General features: G+C 39.3%; 2 protein-coding genes across 2 annotated transcripts; both read left to right on the forward strand.

The window, feature by feature from the left end:
* Nucleotides 1-299: 299 nt before the first annotated feature.
* Nucleotides 300-2949, forward strand: LOC104211034 (glucan endo-1,3-beta-glucosidase 8-like). Its single transcript, XM_009760029.2, has 2 exons — nt 300-974; nt 1699-2949. The coding sequence occupies exons 1-2, from the start codon at nt 652-654 to the stop codon at nt 2765-2767; spliced, it is 1392 nt and encodes a 463-aa protein (XP_009758331.1). The 5' UTR covers nt 300-651; the 3' UTR covers nt 2768-2949.
* Nucleotides 2950-7376: 4427 nt separating this feature from the next.
* LOC138889243 (uncharacterized) lies at nt 7377-8060 on the forward strand. The gene has a single exon (XM_070172522.1). The coding sequence runs from the start codon at nt 7377-7379 to the stop codon at nt 8058-8060; it is 684 nt and encodes a 227-aa protein (XP_070028623.1).
* Nucleotides 8061-17183: the final 9123 nt, after the last annotated feature.

Raw genomic sequence — 17183 nt, forward strand, 5'->3', positions numbered from 1 at the left:
TCATATTTAGAATAGTAGTTTCCTTTAACCCCTCTCTCTCTCTATATATATTGTAAAAAGAATTTGTAGTACTATTTACCAAAATTAGTAGTATTATATTATAACCACAAATATGTAACAGAATTAGTATGTCTATCCATACAAAAATACATATATATCTGATATTACACAAAATAATGATGACTCGGGATATAGAAAATAAGTAGTGAAGCTGAATAATCGGAAATTGATGGCCGCCTTTGACATTAGCATTTTTTCTTTTTGGTTTTCCTATGAAAAATTGATCCTTTAAATTATTGAGGGAAACAAGTTATGTTTCTTCCTCTTTTACAATTCTCTATTATTTATTAACATTGCTCTCCTTCTTCCCCTACCCTCCACCCTCTCTATATCCATCTATATATATATAATAAAAATATATATATACCCATGTAGAATTAAGCAACTCCACTTTTGGGATCTTCAAATATAATTTGAAGACCCCATAAAATTTTAGTTTGTGTCAATAAAGGTATCACCTTTGATTATACTGCGCAAATAAGGTAAAAATAACTCCTCGAAAAAAAAAGAAAAACCTATAGCGCAACGGTAAAGATGTCCGGAAAATTGCTGTGAAGTTGAATTTTTCAAGGAATTAAAAAAAGGGGCAAGATGAGGTTTATTATAGGCATATATTTCATAATTTTGTGCATGGCAATTCGAGTAAACAGCTTTGTGGGCATAACATGGGGCAGAATGCAGTCACAACAATTAGTTCCATCAATGGTTGTTGACTTACTTTTACAAAATCAAATTCCAGCGTTGAGATTAAGAACTTCAGGCTCTGATATTAGTGAAATATTTTCTGGTACTAATATTAGCCTCGCTATTACCTTGGTAAATAATTACATGTGGCAGGCAAATAGGACAGACCTCGCGTATACTTGGGTAAATGACCGAGTCAAGAATCCAATCAACAAAGGTGTAAATATAGTGTACGTATTCTATCCTTTTTATTTAAGGAACTATTATTATTGCAATCTCACGTGTTGTGCTATTTGTTCCTATTATATTATTATTATTATTATTATTATTATTATTATTATTATTATTATTATTATTATTGTTTGTTTCTTTATTTTCACTGTTTCTTGAGCTGAGAGTCTATCGAAAACAGTCTCTCTACCTTCACAAGAGAAGCCAGGGTAAGATCTGCATACACACTACCCTCTCCAGACCCTACATATGGAATTACACTGGATTTTATTATTGTTGTGCCATTTGTTCCTATTATATTCTCGTTGCTACTGTTTATTTACTTTATTTTTACCGTTCCTTGAGCTAGAGGCGGAGCTAGGATTTGAACCTTATGGGTTTAGGATTGTAACTCTTTTAAGTTACTGAGTTCTAAATTAATAATTTCTATGTATTCAGTAGATTTCTTAATACAATACAAATATAGGGTTTGCATAAAATTAGCTACTGGGTTCGGCCGAACCCGCAATCAACACCGTGGCTCCACCCCTGCCTTGAGCCAAAGGTATATCGAAAATAGTCTCTCTACCTTCACAAGGAAGGGGTAAGGTCTGCGTAAACACTACCGCTCCCAAACCCAACCTGTGAGATTACACTGGATTTTTTTTTTTTTTTGGTATTATTGCCGCCTTACTTAGACTTTATGATTTTATTTCCTTAATATATGTTCTTACATTTTTTCAGATATTTAACCGTTGGGACTGAACCATTTTCGAATACGTTTATGAAAGAAGCAAGGACCGATCAAGTTGTGAACGTAATAAAATTAATACGGCAAGCTCTTGACGATATGGGATTAGGGTATGTCAAAACTACAACTTCCCATGGCATGGATGTTTTAAAGCTTACAAAAATTCCATCAGAAGCCGATTTTCGCGATGATATAAAACAACAAATGCTTGAATCGTTAGAGTTCTATAATCAAACTGGAGCACCCTTTGATTTGATCATGTTTCCAATCCATTACATTAAAGAAGTATTGAATTACACTATGGAATTCGCGTACTTTGATAATAAGAGCGGGTTCAAGATTCAAGATGGTAAATTTACGTACACAAATGTTGTGGAGCTAATGATTGATTCCGTTGCATGGGCAATAAGAAAAGCAGGTTACCCTAATATGAAAATTATGATAGGTCAAATTGGTTGGCCAACAGACGGATATCCACATGCAAATATTGAAAATGCAGAGAGATTTCATAAGGGTTTCTTGAAATTTATAGCTTCAAATAAAGGAACACCTCTTAAGCCAGGTCCTATAGATGTATTTCTCCATAGTTTATCAGATGAGAATCAATTTCGTGCTATATTTGGTGCATTTCAAAGACACTGGGGAATTTACGAAGCAGATGGAAATCCAAAATACAAGATTGATTTTTCATTACAAGATCGTGATACTTATCCAACTCAGGCTAAGGGGATTGTGAAAATGCCAAATAGGTGGTGTGTGTTTAATGGAAATAGAGAAGACATGGATTTGGTAAATAAGAATTATAATTTTGCGTGCAATATAGCAGATTGTACGTCCCTGGAAAAAGGAGGTTCGTGTGATGGACTAAGTGATGATTCTAAAATTTCTTATGCTTTTAATGTATTCTTCCAAAAGCATAAGCAGCAAGTAGAATTGTGTGATTTTGATGGTTTAGGTGAAATTAGAGCAGACAATCCATCAACGGGTAACTGCGAGTTTCCTGTAGAGATATTGACATTCCAAGATCAAGCAGTTAAAGATGGTATGATTTTAAGAATTTGATAAATACGAAATACGCACTGGGCTGTCCTACCATGAAAGATATAATATGATGGAATTGGTTATGACATAATTAAATAGAAATGGAATCAAAGTTTTCGTCTACCACAAATAGCAAAGGCATTGTATGTCATGTAACGAGTGTGAAGAACATGGTTGTTGATCAAAAAATATATTTCAATTAATTAAAGGGTACTTTCTATATTGCTTTTTGCCTTCATATTAGTGCCTATTTATATCTAGGCAACTAAATGATATCGCAACCAAAATTCTTCACGGAAATGTGTGCTTAGGGCCCGTCTGGCCATAAAAAAGATTTCTTTTTCTCAAACCAATTTTATTTTTTTGGAATTAGCGTTTGGCCATAAAAATTTTAACTTTTCACAAGTTGAATTTCAGAATTTTTAGAAATTTAAAAACTCCAAAAAGTTATTTTTCAAAATTTTCACTTCAAAACACTCACAAAAATTCAAAAGCAACTCCAAATTGTATTCATGTTCAAACACAACTGTAATTTTCAAATACCATTTTTAACTTGAAAAATAAAATTCACTTTTTTCGTAATTTCACAATTCTTATTTCCAAACGCTCACTCAATCTTACACCACTTTTTTGGAAAAGGAAAAAAGGGAGGGAAAAGAGAGCGCATTTTCAAAGTATAAAATAAAAACTAAAAATAATAATAATGGTTGTCAAAATAAATAAAATATATAAGAAAGTGCTCTTATTTTTTTTCAATTTTCTCTTATTGTTATATTTCTTTATGATTACTCTTGCAAAACTAGACTTTTTGATTCCGAATATGCATTTCGATCAAATATTTATTTTTTGTCGGTCTACAAAATTTCGGTGAATTATTGAAACTAGAAGATAATATTATGTATACGCCACATACATATAAGGACTTGTCCAGTAATTGTAGTCCCTTTAAAGTATTGTGTTCGTGACAAGTGGAATGGAAGAATCATAACAAAGAAAATCTTTATTTTGCTAAAATATACTATGCAACTTCCTGATACGGATAGGAATGTTGAATATAACACAATCCCAAATGAAAACAACAAGAACAAGAACAATAAAAATGAAACAAAGATTATTCAAACGAGAGAAAACTAATAAAGGCCCTAATTGTGGTAATATAATTGACAAATTATTTACCCTAAAAACGGATAATAATTGAATTTATATGTGGTTTTAAGGACACGTGATTGTGATGACCCAAAAGGTCATCTTATAATTTAAAATATAATTCTGCGTTCCGCAATTTGTCCCTTTTTGATTTGCGTGCGCAGTCCGGACGCCCTTTCGGAAAACCTTTATGTGAAAAATTGATAAAAGTAATAATTTTTAGCTTAAAAAACTTATTTTAGTTGACTTCGGTTAATGTTTTAGGTAAATGGATCCGGACCCGGTGGGTCCAAAGAAAAATATGAGACATGGGCGTATGCCCAGAATCGAATTTCGAGGTCCCAAGCCCGAGAAATAATTTTTTGATGAAAATTGTAAGACTGAAATTCTAAGAAATTAATTAATGTTTGATCTCATTGATATCAGGCCCGTATTTTGGTTCCGGAACAGGTTTAACATAATATTTAAGTTATGTCTGTGAAATTTGATGAAAAACGGAGTTTAGTTGACGTGTTTCGGACCTTGGATTGAGAAAATAGAAGTTTGAAACTATTTTGAAAATTTCATGCAATTTGGTGCTAAATCCGTAGTTGATGATGTTATTTTGGCGATTTGATCGCGCGAGCAAGCTCATGTGATGTTTTAAGACTTGTGTGCATGTTCGGTTTGGAGCCCCGAGGGCTTGGGTGAGTTTCGGATAGGTTGCGGGATGTCTAGGCTTAGAAAAGACCTGGTGTAGAATAGTTGCAGAGTAGTAGGTCTCTGAACCTAGGAGTGCGGTCGCGGAGTAAAATTCACGGACCGTAGTAGAAAGACGCGGCCGCGCTGAAAACTTCACGGACCGCGGTGGAGGGCTTCGCAAACCGCGATGGGTAAGGCCAAAATTTCTGCGGCCGCGCCCATTAATTCGCGGACAATGGTGAGGTTCGTGGCCGCCGGTTTTTTGCAGCCCGCGTAATGGGGATCTGAGAAGGCTATATAAACGGGACTTTTCATCCATTTTTTAATTTTTCAAAATCCTAAAACATAAGAGGCGATTTTTCAAATACTCTTTCTTCCCCAAATCATAAGTAAGTGATTTTAAACTCATTTCTTTCACTCTTTAACTTCTTTTTACAAGGTTTCATCCTAGAATCTAGGGTTTTCATGGTGTAATTGGGAATTGTTGGGGTAAAACTTAGGAATTTTGAAATTTGGGGATTTATACCTCTAATTGAGGTCGGATTCCAAAACTAATTGTATATCCGGGATTGGAGATGAATGAGTAATCGGGTTTTGGTCCGAATTTCGGGTTTGGACCAAACGGGCCCGGGTATTAACTTTTGTTGACTTTTTTAAAAATGGCCTAAATTGAATTCTTTGATATCATGGGTAGTTCCTAAGGCTTAAATTGAATTGTTTGGTTAGTAATTTGCTAGATTCTATTGGTCTGGAGGCTGGTGTAAAGGGAAAAGCTGTGGTTAAGCTTTGAGTTTGGCCCTTGGAGCGAGGTAAGTATTGGGTCTAACCCTGGCTTGAGGGATTAAGTATTATCTGCCTTTTTGCTACGTGTTTTGATGTTATGTACAACGTATACGTAAGGTGACGGGTACCTATGTGTTGTTGTCGGGTCATATCATGCGAGTTAGTCTAATTCTTGTAACTGTGGTACTCTTTGATCATATATTCCATGTTTAGACTCGATCTTCCATGTATTGAGAAATTCTTATCATGTTGTATGGAATTGGGTATTGATTGAGTGTTGTCTCAGAGTTGAGGCTGGTATTGTGGAATTAAACGTTAAAGTAAGACTGGTTATGATATTTCTATCTCCCTATTGTTATGATATCTCCACCTTCCTGTTGTTATTGATCATTGTTTTGGCAAGGGAGAGTGTTAAAGCACGAAGGGTGATGCTGTGCAATATTTTGTAAGTGACTGATAATGCACGAAGGGTGATGTCGTGCCATATTCTGTAAGTGATAAAGCACGAAGGGTGAAGTCGTGTCATATTCTGTGAGTGTTAAGGCACGAAGGGTGATGCCATGCCATGTTATGAGAGAGTTAAAGCATGAAGGGTGATGCCGTGCCATTTCTATTATTTCTTATGGTGAGGATGAGAGTAAAAGCACGAAAGGGAATGTCGTATACTTGTTTTGCTATGTCTATCACTTTCATTGGTGCATGCATATTGTTTAATGCGTTTCTTCATTGTTATTGTTTTCTTAACCTGATTTTCTTCCCCCTCAGCATGTTATCCCCTTTCTCGTTATTTACTGATTAAATTCTACTTGTTGTTATTTTCTCGTATATGATTTAGCTGCACAGGTTCATGTTACTGTCTTGTCCTAGCCTCGTCACTACTTCGCCGAGGTTAGGCTTGACACTTACAAGTACATGGGGTCGGTTGTACTGATACTGCACTCTGCACATTATGCAGATTTTGGTGTAGGACAGTGCGGCTCAGAGTTTGGGTTGCTGCCTTCAGTCCACATGAGACCAAAGGTAGATCTGCCGGTGTTCGCAGACCCTGGAGTTCCCTTCCTAATATCCTAGTTTCTCTGTTTTCCTGTATTTCGAGGACATGTGTATTTCTTTTAAACCAATATTTGTAGTAACTCTTAGAAGTTCGTGGATTGTGACACCAAATCTTTTGGGTAGTCGTGTTTTAGTGTTTTAAACTATTATAAATTTCCGCACTTCTTATTTGTTTAGTTCAAATTATTATAAATTACTGTTTTGGTTAAGGATTAATGTGTTAGAACTGTATCTGTTGGCTTGCCTAGCATTCTAAGAGTTAGGCGCCATCATGATCCCGACGGTGGAAAATCCGGGTTATGACAAGTTGGTATCAGAGCACTAGGTTACTTAGGTCTCACGATCCACGAACATGCTTCATTAAGTCTGGGGGATCGGTACGTAGACGTCTGTATTTATCTCCCAAAGGCTACAGAGTTTAGGAGTAAATTTACTTCTATTCTTCCCTATCGTGTGATGTTGTTCTCTCATTGCTAATTGAACTCTTCTACTTTGTTCTCTCACAGATGGAGAGAACGCATACCACTTTATTAGCTGATCAGCAGCTCGAGACCCTAGTGGCAGCTCCTACGAGGGGCAGAGGTCGAGGCCGAGTTCATGCTAGAGGCTGAGGAAGGGAGAGGGCTCAGCCTAGAGCTCAAGCAGCAGCACCAACATTGGGTCCTCAGGTGGAGTTTGATGATGAGGTTCTGGCCCAGACAGTTCCAGCAGGACCAGCTGAGGTCCCGAAGGGGTTCATAGCCACCCAGTGCTTCAGGATGCTTTGGTCCGTCTTGTGGGACTTATAGAGAGTGTTGCTTAGACTGGCACATTTCCTATAGCACCAGTCTCTCAGGCTGGGGGAGGAGCCTAGACTCCCGCTACTCACACTCCAGAGTAAATGGCTCCCCAGTTTTAGACTCCAATAGCGCAACCAGTTGGGATAGTTCCGTTGGGTGTTGTAGTACAGACCGGTGATAGATCAGCTATGACTTCTGAGGCCTTATGGAGGTTGGATAGGTTTACCAAGCTTTTCACCACTACTTATGGCGGTACATCTTCAGAGGATCCCCAGGACTATCTCGACACTTATCACGAGGTATTACGAAACATGGGGATAGTGGAGACCAATGTGGTCGATTTTGCTGCCTTTCGTCTGTCAGGTTCTGCCAAGAGATGGTGGAATGATTTTGTGTTGACTAGACAAGCTGGGTCTCCTGCCTTGACTTGGGAACAGTTCTCTCAACTATTTCTCGAGAAGTTCCTTCCTATCACTCAAAGAGAGGACTACCGTAGACGGTTCGAGCGTCTTCAGCAGGGTTCTATGACTATCACCCAGTATGAGACTAGGTTCATTGATTTGGTTGGTCATGCTCTTATTATACTTCCTACCGAGAGAGAGAGGGTGAGGAGGTTTATTGAGGGACTTGCTCAGCCTATCAGATTGCAGATGCCTAAGGAGATAGGGAGCGAGATTTCTTTCCAGGATGTAGCCAATGTGACCAGACGAGTTGAGATAGTTTTAGCTCAGGGGAGTGGTCAGGGGTCTGACAAGAGGCCTCGACATTCTGGTGGATTTAGTGGTGCCTCATCTAGAGGCAGGGGTTATTTTGGTAGAGGCTGTTATGTCTTGCGTTTTCTTACGTTAAAAGTTTCGTCTTCTGTTAATTGATGTAGACTCAGGGATGAGCTCATTTTGACGTTAATGTATTTACGTTATTTATAACAAGCTATATATAAGTGTCCTAAAGGATAAAAGGTACACAAATTAAAGAAATCGAGTTTCGTTGAAAGTGCCAATTTGGGATAAAATACGGGTCGAGCGATAATACCGATAATTATGAACTAGTACCATGCAAGATACCATAGTACCACGGTAATATAATGTATAAAATATATTAAAAATAAGTAGAATTTTAAGGAAATTGTGGCAATTTTTAAATTACGCGGGTAATTGGTTAATTACCTGGTAACGGGACATTACCTAATTAACTAATAAGTGGATAAAGATTTATAATTATCACCACCCAAAACGTGACAGCTGACCATATAAGAAAAAAGTGACTAAGGGTTACATTTTCTTATGTGGCCATCTAGGAACAAGACCTTAATTACATGAGAGACAAAGTCATAAGACTTAGTAAGTCTCTGATAAGAAATCATATGTACTTTCCTTTCAAAATGGAAAAGCAATTCAAAGATATAACTAACACCATGAATCTTAGGGCAAAGGAAACATTAGAAGTACAAGCCTAATTCTCATTCCAAAAAAAGCTTCGTAAAGCCAGAAGCAATTTCGTTCAAGTAATTTCAAAAAAGTAGAAGCAAATTTCGTTCAAAGAATTCAAAAAGCTGAAGCTTATTCTGATTTTTTTTAGTTCTAAGTTCAATCAACGAAGTATTTCCAACGGAATATCATACGGAGTTTTCCCTATTCCAGGTATGTTAAGGCCATCCCTTCTTTCTTTTGGCATGGTCCAAATTATACTAAAGAAACGAGCAAACACACAGTTTTTATAAATTACTCTACTCATAGAGATACTAGGGGTGTCTATATTCTTGATTATCCATGAAAATTATTATTATCTTCTGTACATGGGTCTCAAAATAATATACAGTTGAAAAAGTTTATCCGGAAGAAATATTGAGAGTTTTACGTACTTTTCATGCATTTCACCCATTTATACATGTGCATTGATCCATGACCAAATTGCGTTATATACGCGTATATATATGTAAATATATGTATATGGGATATGGAAAAAGGTTACGGTGTTATATACGCTTCACCACCTGATCAGCAGGTATATGTTGATGATATTGCCCACAGTGGCCGAGACGATATGATGGGATTCCCTCAGTGGCTTGATAATATTATGTACACCCATACCTATGCATGGCACGACATTTATATGCATGTGCATGACATTATAAATGTTTTAGAATTTACAAAGTTGTTCAAATTTAAAGACGTGTTTCTATATTCCATATTTTATCTATGTCTTTTACATACTAATTTTCATGCCTTACATACTCAGTACATTTTTTGTACTGACGCCCTATTTCACGGGGCTTGCGTTTCATGCCCACAGGTACAGGTAGGCAAGCTGACGGTCCCCCTTTTCAGGATCCCTAATCAGAGAAGGTTAGCGTGCTCCACTTGATCCGGAGCTGCTTTTGATTTTGGTACTATACGTCTGTATATATATATATATATTTATATATGGGTATGACGTGGCTCAGTCCCGTTTTTGTACAGTTATGTTTCTATTAGAGGTCTGTAGGCAGTATGTCTAGTTGGGTTGTATGTGGCCATGTCGGCTTTCAATTTTGGATGTATAGTTGTCTATAGCAGCCTTGCCAGCTCGCTCACTGTATTCTGCATGTATACATACATATGCCTTGTTGGCAGGTTTCCTACATGTATATTATTTTCGTAATTCACCAGATATTATTCAGGTTCATATCTTAGACACATGTTTAGGTGTGTTTGACTGGTAGGACTCAGGCACCCATCGCAGCCCGTCGGTTTGGGTCATGACAGAGGACATCCTCCCAGGCTGTTTCATTTAGCACTCCAGGTTTCTCATAGTGTTTCAAGTGGTTGTGGCCCTCATATGCAGTATTTCGATAAGCTAGCCTATAGTGTACCACCAGCACATATCAGTGCACCTCCGTTCTAGAGTTTTCAGGATAGTTACTCAGGCCGTCAAGGTCAGTTTCAGGGTCAACAGTCTTAACAGTCGAGGTCTTGTTATACTTGTGGCGATCCGAGGCACATTACTAGGTATTGTCCCCGAGTATCGAGTAGTTCTCAGCATCAGGGTTCTCGTGCCATGGTTCCGACACCAGGAGTACCACCGCTCGCTCAGCCAGCTAGAGGTAGGGGTCAGATAGCTAGAGGTGAAGGTAGAGGCATTAGTGGTGGAGGTCAGACCGCTAGAGGTATAGGCCAGCCAGACATGGCCCGTCCTCGAGATGTAGTTCAGAGTGGTGGGGCCTAGCCCCAATGCTATGCTATTCCAGCTAGACCTGAGGATGAGGCATCGGATGCAGTAATCACATGTATGGTTTCAGTTTGTAGTAGAGATGCCTCAATTCTATTTGAGCTGTGTTCTACTTATTCATATGTGTCATCCTATTTTGCTCCCTATTTGGTTGTACGTCGTGATTCTTTTAGTGCTCCGGTATATGTGTCCACACATTTGGGAGACTCTATTATTGTAGATCGTGTTTATCGTTCATGTGTGGTTGTCATCGGAGGCCTTGAGAGTTGGTGTAGATCTTTTGCTTCTCTATATGGTTGATTTGATGTCATTTTGGGGATGGATTGCCTGTCACCTTACCATGCAATATTGGATTATCACGCCAAGACAATGACCTTAGCCTTACTAAGGTTTCCTCGATTGGAGTGGAGAGGGACAACTGGTCATTCTACCAGCAGGGTTGTCTCTTATATGAAGGCTAGGAGTATGGTAGAGAAGGGGTGTTTGACTTATTTGGCTTATGTTCATGATTCTAGCACCGAGGTTCCTTCCATGGATTCTATAACAATTGTTTGTGAGTTTCTAGAGGTATTTCCTTCAGACCTGCCAAGGATATGACCCGATAGGGACATTAACTTTCACATTGATTTGGCCTTGGGCACTCAGCCCATTACATATGGCCTCGCCGTCGTTGAAGGAATTGAAGGAGCAGTTACAAGATTTGCTAGATAAGGGCTCTATTAGACCTTGTGTCTTACCCTGGGGTGCGGCGGTGTTGTTTGTAAAGAAGAAGGATGGATCGATGATGATGTGTATAGATTATCGGCAATTGAACAAAGTCACCATCACGAACAAGTACCATTGCCAAGGAATGATGATTTATTTGATCAACTTCAGGGTGCCAAAGTGTTTTCGAAGATTGATTTTAGATCTGGTTACCATCAATTGAGGATTAGGGAATCCGATGTCCCTAAGACAGCTTTTCCGACTCGGTATGGGCAATATGAGTTTTTAGTGATCTCATTTGGGTTGACAAATGCCCCAACAACATTCATGGATTTGATGAACCGAGTGGTCAGGCCCTATTTGGATTCCTTTATAATTTGCTTTATTGACTATATCTTGATATATTCCCGCAGTCAGGAGGAGCATGAGTAGTATCTTCGGACCGTTCTCTAGACTTTGAGGGGCAGCCAGTTATATGCTAAGTTTTCGAAGTGCGAGTTTTGGTTGAGTTCAGTTGCTTTCTTGGGTCACGTTGTATAGGTAGAGGGTATTCAGGTGGATCCGAAGAAGATTGAGGCAGTCAAGAATTGACCCAGACCCACATCAACTACAAAGATCCGCAGTTTCTTAGGATTAGCAGGCTATTACCATCGGTTTGTGGAGGGGTTTTCATCTATAGCAGCCCCGATGACCAGGTTGACTTAGAAGGGTGCCCCGTTCAGATGGTCAGACAAGTGTGAGGCGAGTTTTCAGAAGCTCAAGACTGCTTACGGTGCCAGTGTTGTTGTTGCCCACCAGTTGAGAACCTTATACCGTATATTGTGATCCATCTTATATTGGACTTCGTGCGGTATTGATGCAGGGTGGCAATGTTATTGCATATGCTTCGCAGTAGCTGAAGATTCACGAGATGAATTATCCAGTTCGCTATTTGGAGCTAGCACCCATTGTTCACGCGCTAAAGAATTGGAGGCACATCTGTATGGCATGTCGTGTGAGGTGTTCACGGATCACAAGAGTTTGCAGTATTTGTTCAAGCAGAAGGAGCTAAATTTAAGGCAGATATGGTAGTTGGAGCTATTGAAAGACTATGATATCACCATCTTGTATCATCCCAGGAAGGCCAATGTGGTGGCCGATGATTTGAGTAGGAAGTCAGCTAGTATGGGTAGCCTTGCGTATATTCTAGTCGGTGAGAGACCGCTTGCATTAGATGTTCAGGCTCTGGCCAGTCAGTTCGTGAGGTTGGATGTTTCTGAACCCAATCGTGTTTTGGCTTGCACAATTGCTCAGTCTTCCGTGTTTGAGAATATCAGGGAGCGGCAGTATGATGTCCCTCATTTGCTTGTCAAACAGTGCAGCACGAAGATGCTAAGCATGTTACAGTGGGAGATGATGGAGTTCTAAGGATGCAGGGTTATTTTTGCGTGCCTAATATGGATGGGCTTCGTGAGTTGATTCTAGAGGAGGCTCATAGTTCCTGGTATTCTATTCATCCGGGAGTCACCAAGATGTATCATGACTTGCGGTAACATTATTGGTGGAGGAGGGTAAAGAAGGATATATATTTGTATATGTAGCTCGGTGTTTGAATTGTCAGAAAGTAAAGTATGAGCATCAAAGACCTGGTGGTTTGTTTCAGAGGATTGAGATTCCTGAGTGGAAGTGGGAACGTATCACTATGGTCAGCACATTTCATTCCTATGGCAGTTTCCTATTCTTCGGAGCGGATGTCAAATATTATATCTGAGATATCGTTCGTCTTCATGGTGAGCCCGTTTCTATCATTTCTGATCGAGGTACGCAGTTCACCTCGAATTTTTGAAGGGCAGTACAACGTGAGTTGGGTACGCAGGTCGAGCTGAGCTCAACATTTCACCCTCAGATGGATAGACAGTCCGAGCGTACTATTCAAATCTTAAAGGATATGCTCTGCGCTTGTGTTATTGACTTTGGAGGCTCTTGGGATCAGTTCTTGCCATTAGCGGAGTTTGCCTACAACAACAGTTATCAGTCGAGCATCCAGATGGCTCCCTATGAGGCATTATATAGTAGACGGTGTCAATCGCCAATCGGATGGTTCGAGCCAGGAGAGGTTCGGTTATTGGGTACAGAGTTAGTACAGGATGCCTTGGATAGGGTCTAGATCATTCAGGACAGGCTTCGTGCAACTTAGTCCAGGCATAAGAGTTACGCCGACCGTAAGGTCCAAGATGTTGCATTCATGGTCGGAGAGAGAGTGTTGCTTTATGTATCACCCATGAAGGGTGTCATGAGATTTCGAAAGAAGGGCAAATTGAGCCCTAGGTACATTGGGCTTTTTGAGATTCTTTGGAGAGTGGGTGAGGTGGCTTACGAGCTCGCATTACCACCCAATTTATCAGCAGTTCATCCGGTATTCCACGTGTCTATGCTCCAGAAGTATCATGGTGATCAATCCCACGTGTTCGATTTCAGCTCTGTCCAATTGGACAAATATTTGAGTTACGAGGAGGAGCCGGTAGCTATTCCAGATCGTCAGATTCGCCAGCTGAGATCAAAGAGTTATCTTTCAGTTCATGTGCAGTGGAGAGGTCAGCCTGTTGAGGCAATTATCTGGAGTCCGAGTCCGATATCCGGAGTAGATATCCCCATCTTTTTCCCAGCTCAGGTATTTTTCTATGTCCATTCGAGGACGAACGGTTGTTTTAGAGGTGGAGAATGTGATGACCCAAAAGGTCTTCTTATAATTTAAAATGTAATTCTACACCCTGAGGTCTTAAAAACCTTAATTTTCCCCTCCTCGATTTACATTCACAGTCCAGGCGCACTTCCAGAAAGCCTTTATGTGGAAAATTGATAAAAATAATAATTTTTGGCTTAAAAAGTTAATTTTAGTTGACTTCGGTCAATGTTTTGGGTAAACTGACCCGAACCCGTGTTTTGTTGGTCCTAGTGGGTCCGCAGAAAAATATGAGATCTAGGTATATGCCCGGAATCGAATTCCGAGGTCCCAAGACCGAGAAATATATTTTTGATAAAAATTGTAAGACTGAAATTCTAAGGAATTAAAGGAATTGATTAATGTTTGATTTCATTGGTATTGGGCCTGTATTTTGGTTCCGGAGCCCGGTACATGTTTAATATAATATTTAAGTCATCTCTATGAAATTTGGTGAAAAACAAAGTTTAGTTGACGTGATACAGACCTTGGGTTGACAAAATAGAAGTTTGAAACTATCTTGAAAATTTCATGAAATTTGGTGCTAAATCCGTAGTTGATGATGTTATTTTGGTGATTTGATCATGGGAGCAAGCTCATGTGATGTTTTAAGACTTGTGTGCATGTTCGGTTTGGAGCCCCGAGGGCTCGGGTGAGTTTCGGATAGGCTGCGAGATGTCTAGGCTTAGAAAAGACTGGGTGTAGGGTAGTTGCAGAGTAACAGGTTTTTGAACCTAGGAGCGGCCACGTAGTAAAATTCGCGGACCGCGGTAGAAAAACATTGCCGCGCTGGAAACTTCGCGGACCACGGTGCAATTTTGTTGCCGTGGCGGAGGGCTTCGCGGACAGCGGTGGGTAAGGCCAAAATTTTCGCGGTCGCGCCCACTAATTCGCGGACTGCGGTGAGGTTCACGGCCGTGGTTGGTTTTTCGTGGCCCGCGTAATGGGATCTGAGAGGACTATATAAATGGGACTTTTCATCCATTTTTAAATTTTTAAAACCCTAAAACATAAGAGGCGTTTTTTCAAATACTCTATCTTCCCCAAATCATAAGTAAGTAATTTTAAACTCATTTCTTTCGCTCTTTAACTTCTTTTTACAAGATTTCATCCTAGAATCTAGGGTTTTCATGGTGGAATTAGGGATTGTTGGGGTAGAACTTAGGAATTTTGAAATTTGAGGATTTAGACCTCAAATTGAGGTCAGATTCCAAAATCAATTGTATATCAGGACTCGGGAGAGAACGGGTAATTGAGTTTTAGTCCAAATTTCGGGTTTGGACCAAGCGAGTCCGAGTGTTGACTTTTGTTAACTTTTTTAAAAATAGCCTAAATTGAATTCCTTGCTATCATGGGTAGTTCCTAAGGCTTAAATTGAATTGTTTGGTTGGTAATTTGCTAGATTCTATTGGTCCGGAGGCTGGAGTAAAGGGAAAAGCTGCGGTTAAGCTTTCAGTTTGGCCCTTGGAGCGAAGTAAGTGTTGGGTCTAACCCTGGCTTGAGGGATTAGGTATTATCTGCCTATTTGCTACGTGTTTTGATGTTATGTACAACGTATACGTAAGGTGACGGGTACCTATGTGTTGTTGTCGGGTCATATCATGTGAGTTAGTCTTATTCTTGTTAATGTGGTACTCTTTGATCATATATTTTGTGTTTAGACTCGATATTTCATATGTTGAGAATTTCTTAGCATGTTGTATGGAATTGGGTATTGATTGAGTATTGACTCAGAGCTGAGGCTGGTATTGTGGAATTAAATGTTGATGTAAGACTTGTTGTGATATTTCTATCTCCCTATTATTTTGATATCTCTGTCTCCCTGTTGTTATTGATCATAGTTTTGGCAAGGGAGAGTGTTAAAGCACGAAGGGTGATGCCATGCAATGTTTTTTGAGTGAGTGATAATGCACGAAGGGTGATGTCGTGCCATATTCTGTGAGTGATAAAGCATGAAGGGTGATGACGTGCTATATTCTGTGAGTGTCAATGCACGAAGGGTGATTCCGTGCCATGTTATGAGAGAATTAAAGCACGAAGGGTGATGCCGTGCCGTTTCTATTGTTTCTTATATTGAGGATGAGAGTAAAAGCACGAAGGATGATGCAGTGTACTTGTTTTGCTATGTCTATCACTTTCGTTGGTGCAAGCATATTGTTTACTGTGTTTCTTCATTGTTACTGTTTTCTTTGTCGCTCCCCCTTTTTTCCTCGCAGAGTCCGGGTTTCGACATTTTGTTTTGGGAATTAGGTATGGAATTTGAAGAGTCGCCACCTAACGGATTAAGGTGCATAGGGCACCTAGAACAAATAACTCATAAATCGGTTTGCTTTTACAGAGATTGGGTAAGGGCTTGAAATTATCTTGAGGGGAAGGTGTTAGGCACCCCTCGAGGTCCACAACGGTGGGTCCCGACCAAACTCAATTTAAGAGAATTAGTCAAAAAGCAATTTAAACAAATAGAGATATTTTTTAAAAACGAGAATAAAGGGGGTCCTAGGTTTATTAGCCTATAGGATCACTTTTGTGCAATATTCTGTAACCTTCCTCAAATAGAGGCATTACGCGTAGCATTAGCGCACATGTCATTATACCCTTTACTACCCGATTACCCTCCCCTTAATTATTACCTAAGCATTTTAACAGTATCGAATACATATCCTATGTGTGCACTACCCGTCCCTTACCTGTGGCCTTGGAGGTATTTAGGACCTCTATTTAAGGTGGTTCTATTCTCACCTGTGGTGCTTAAAAGGAGAAAGCTAAGCGAGAAACAAAATAAGTAGGACTGTCACATAAAAGATCACTTAAGGTGATCATATATACCTCTACAAAAAGACACAAAACAAGTGCATGCCATTCAAACAAGCAGTTTTTTTTTATAAATTTAGGAGTCCTATAGGCAGGTTATCTAAATGAGTACAAACAGAATATACAACAGTTTTATTAAGGCGAAGAGGTGAATACTTATCAGTTTACCTACTGATTTTTTATCACTTATTGAATCTGAGCACATTTCAAGCAGCAAGAAAATCACAATTTTAAACCCAAGATTTAATTGTCCTACAGGCTTGCCTAAGGGATAACCGGTAGAACCCTATAGACATGGTATCTAAACGTTAATCAGACCATAATTCTATAAACTAGTGATTGATTCTTAACAGGCAAATTTTTATCTTTTAAACCCTATATGCATGCTTCCTAAGTGCTGAAACTGATCATAAGCGTGACACTGACTTTAAATGTGTTTCCTATAGGCATGATATCTAAGTTGTCAAAAATAATTTTAAATGTGTTTCCTATAGGCATGATTCCTAGGCAAATAAAAGCGTTAATTAGTTGCCTAATGAGTTCACCAAAGAAATTCCTAGAAACATGATTT

The sequence above is a fragment of the Nicotiana sylvestris genome, chromosome 4 (assembly GCF_000393655.2).
Source record: "Nicotiana sylvestris chromosome 4, ASM39365v2, whole genome shotgun sequence".
Lineage (NCBI taxonomy): Eukaryota > Viridiplantae > Streptophyta > Magnoliopsida > Solanales > Solanaceae > Nicotiana > Nicotiana sylvestris.

Coding starts and splice junctions, on each gene's coding strand:
- LOC138889243 (XM_070172522.1), top strand. CDS start 7,377: ATGACTTCTGAGGCCTTATGGAGGTTGGATAGGTTTACCAAGCTTTTC.
- LOC104211034 (XM_009760029.2), top strand. CDS start 652: ATGAGGTTTATTATAGGCATATATTTCATAATTTTGTGCATGGCAATT. Junction 975..1,698: donor AACAAAGGTGTAAATATAGT/GTACGTATTCTA, acceptor ACATTTTTTCAG/ATATTTAACCGTTGGGACTG.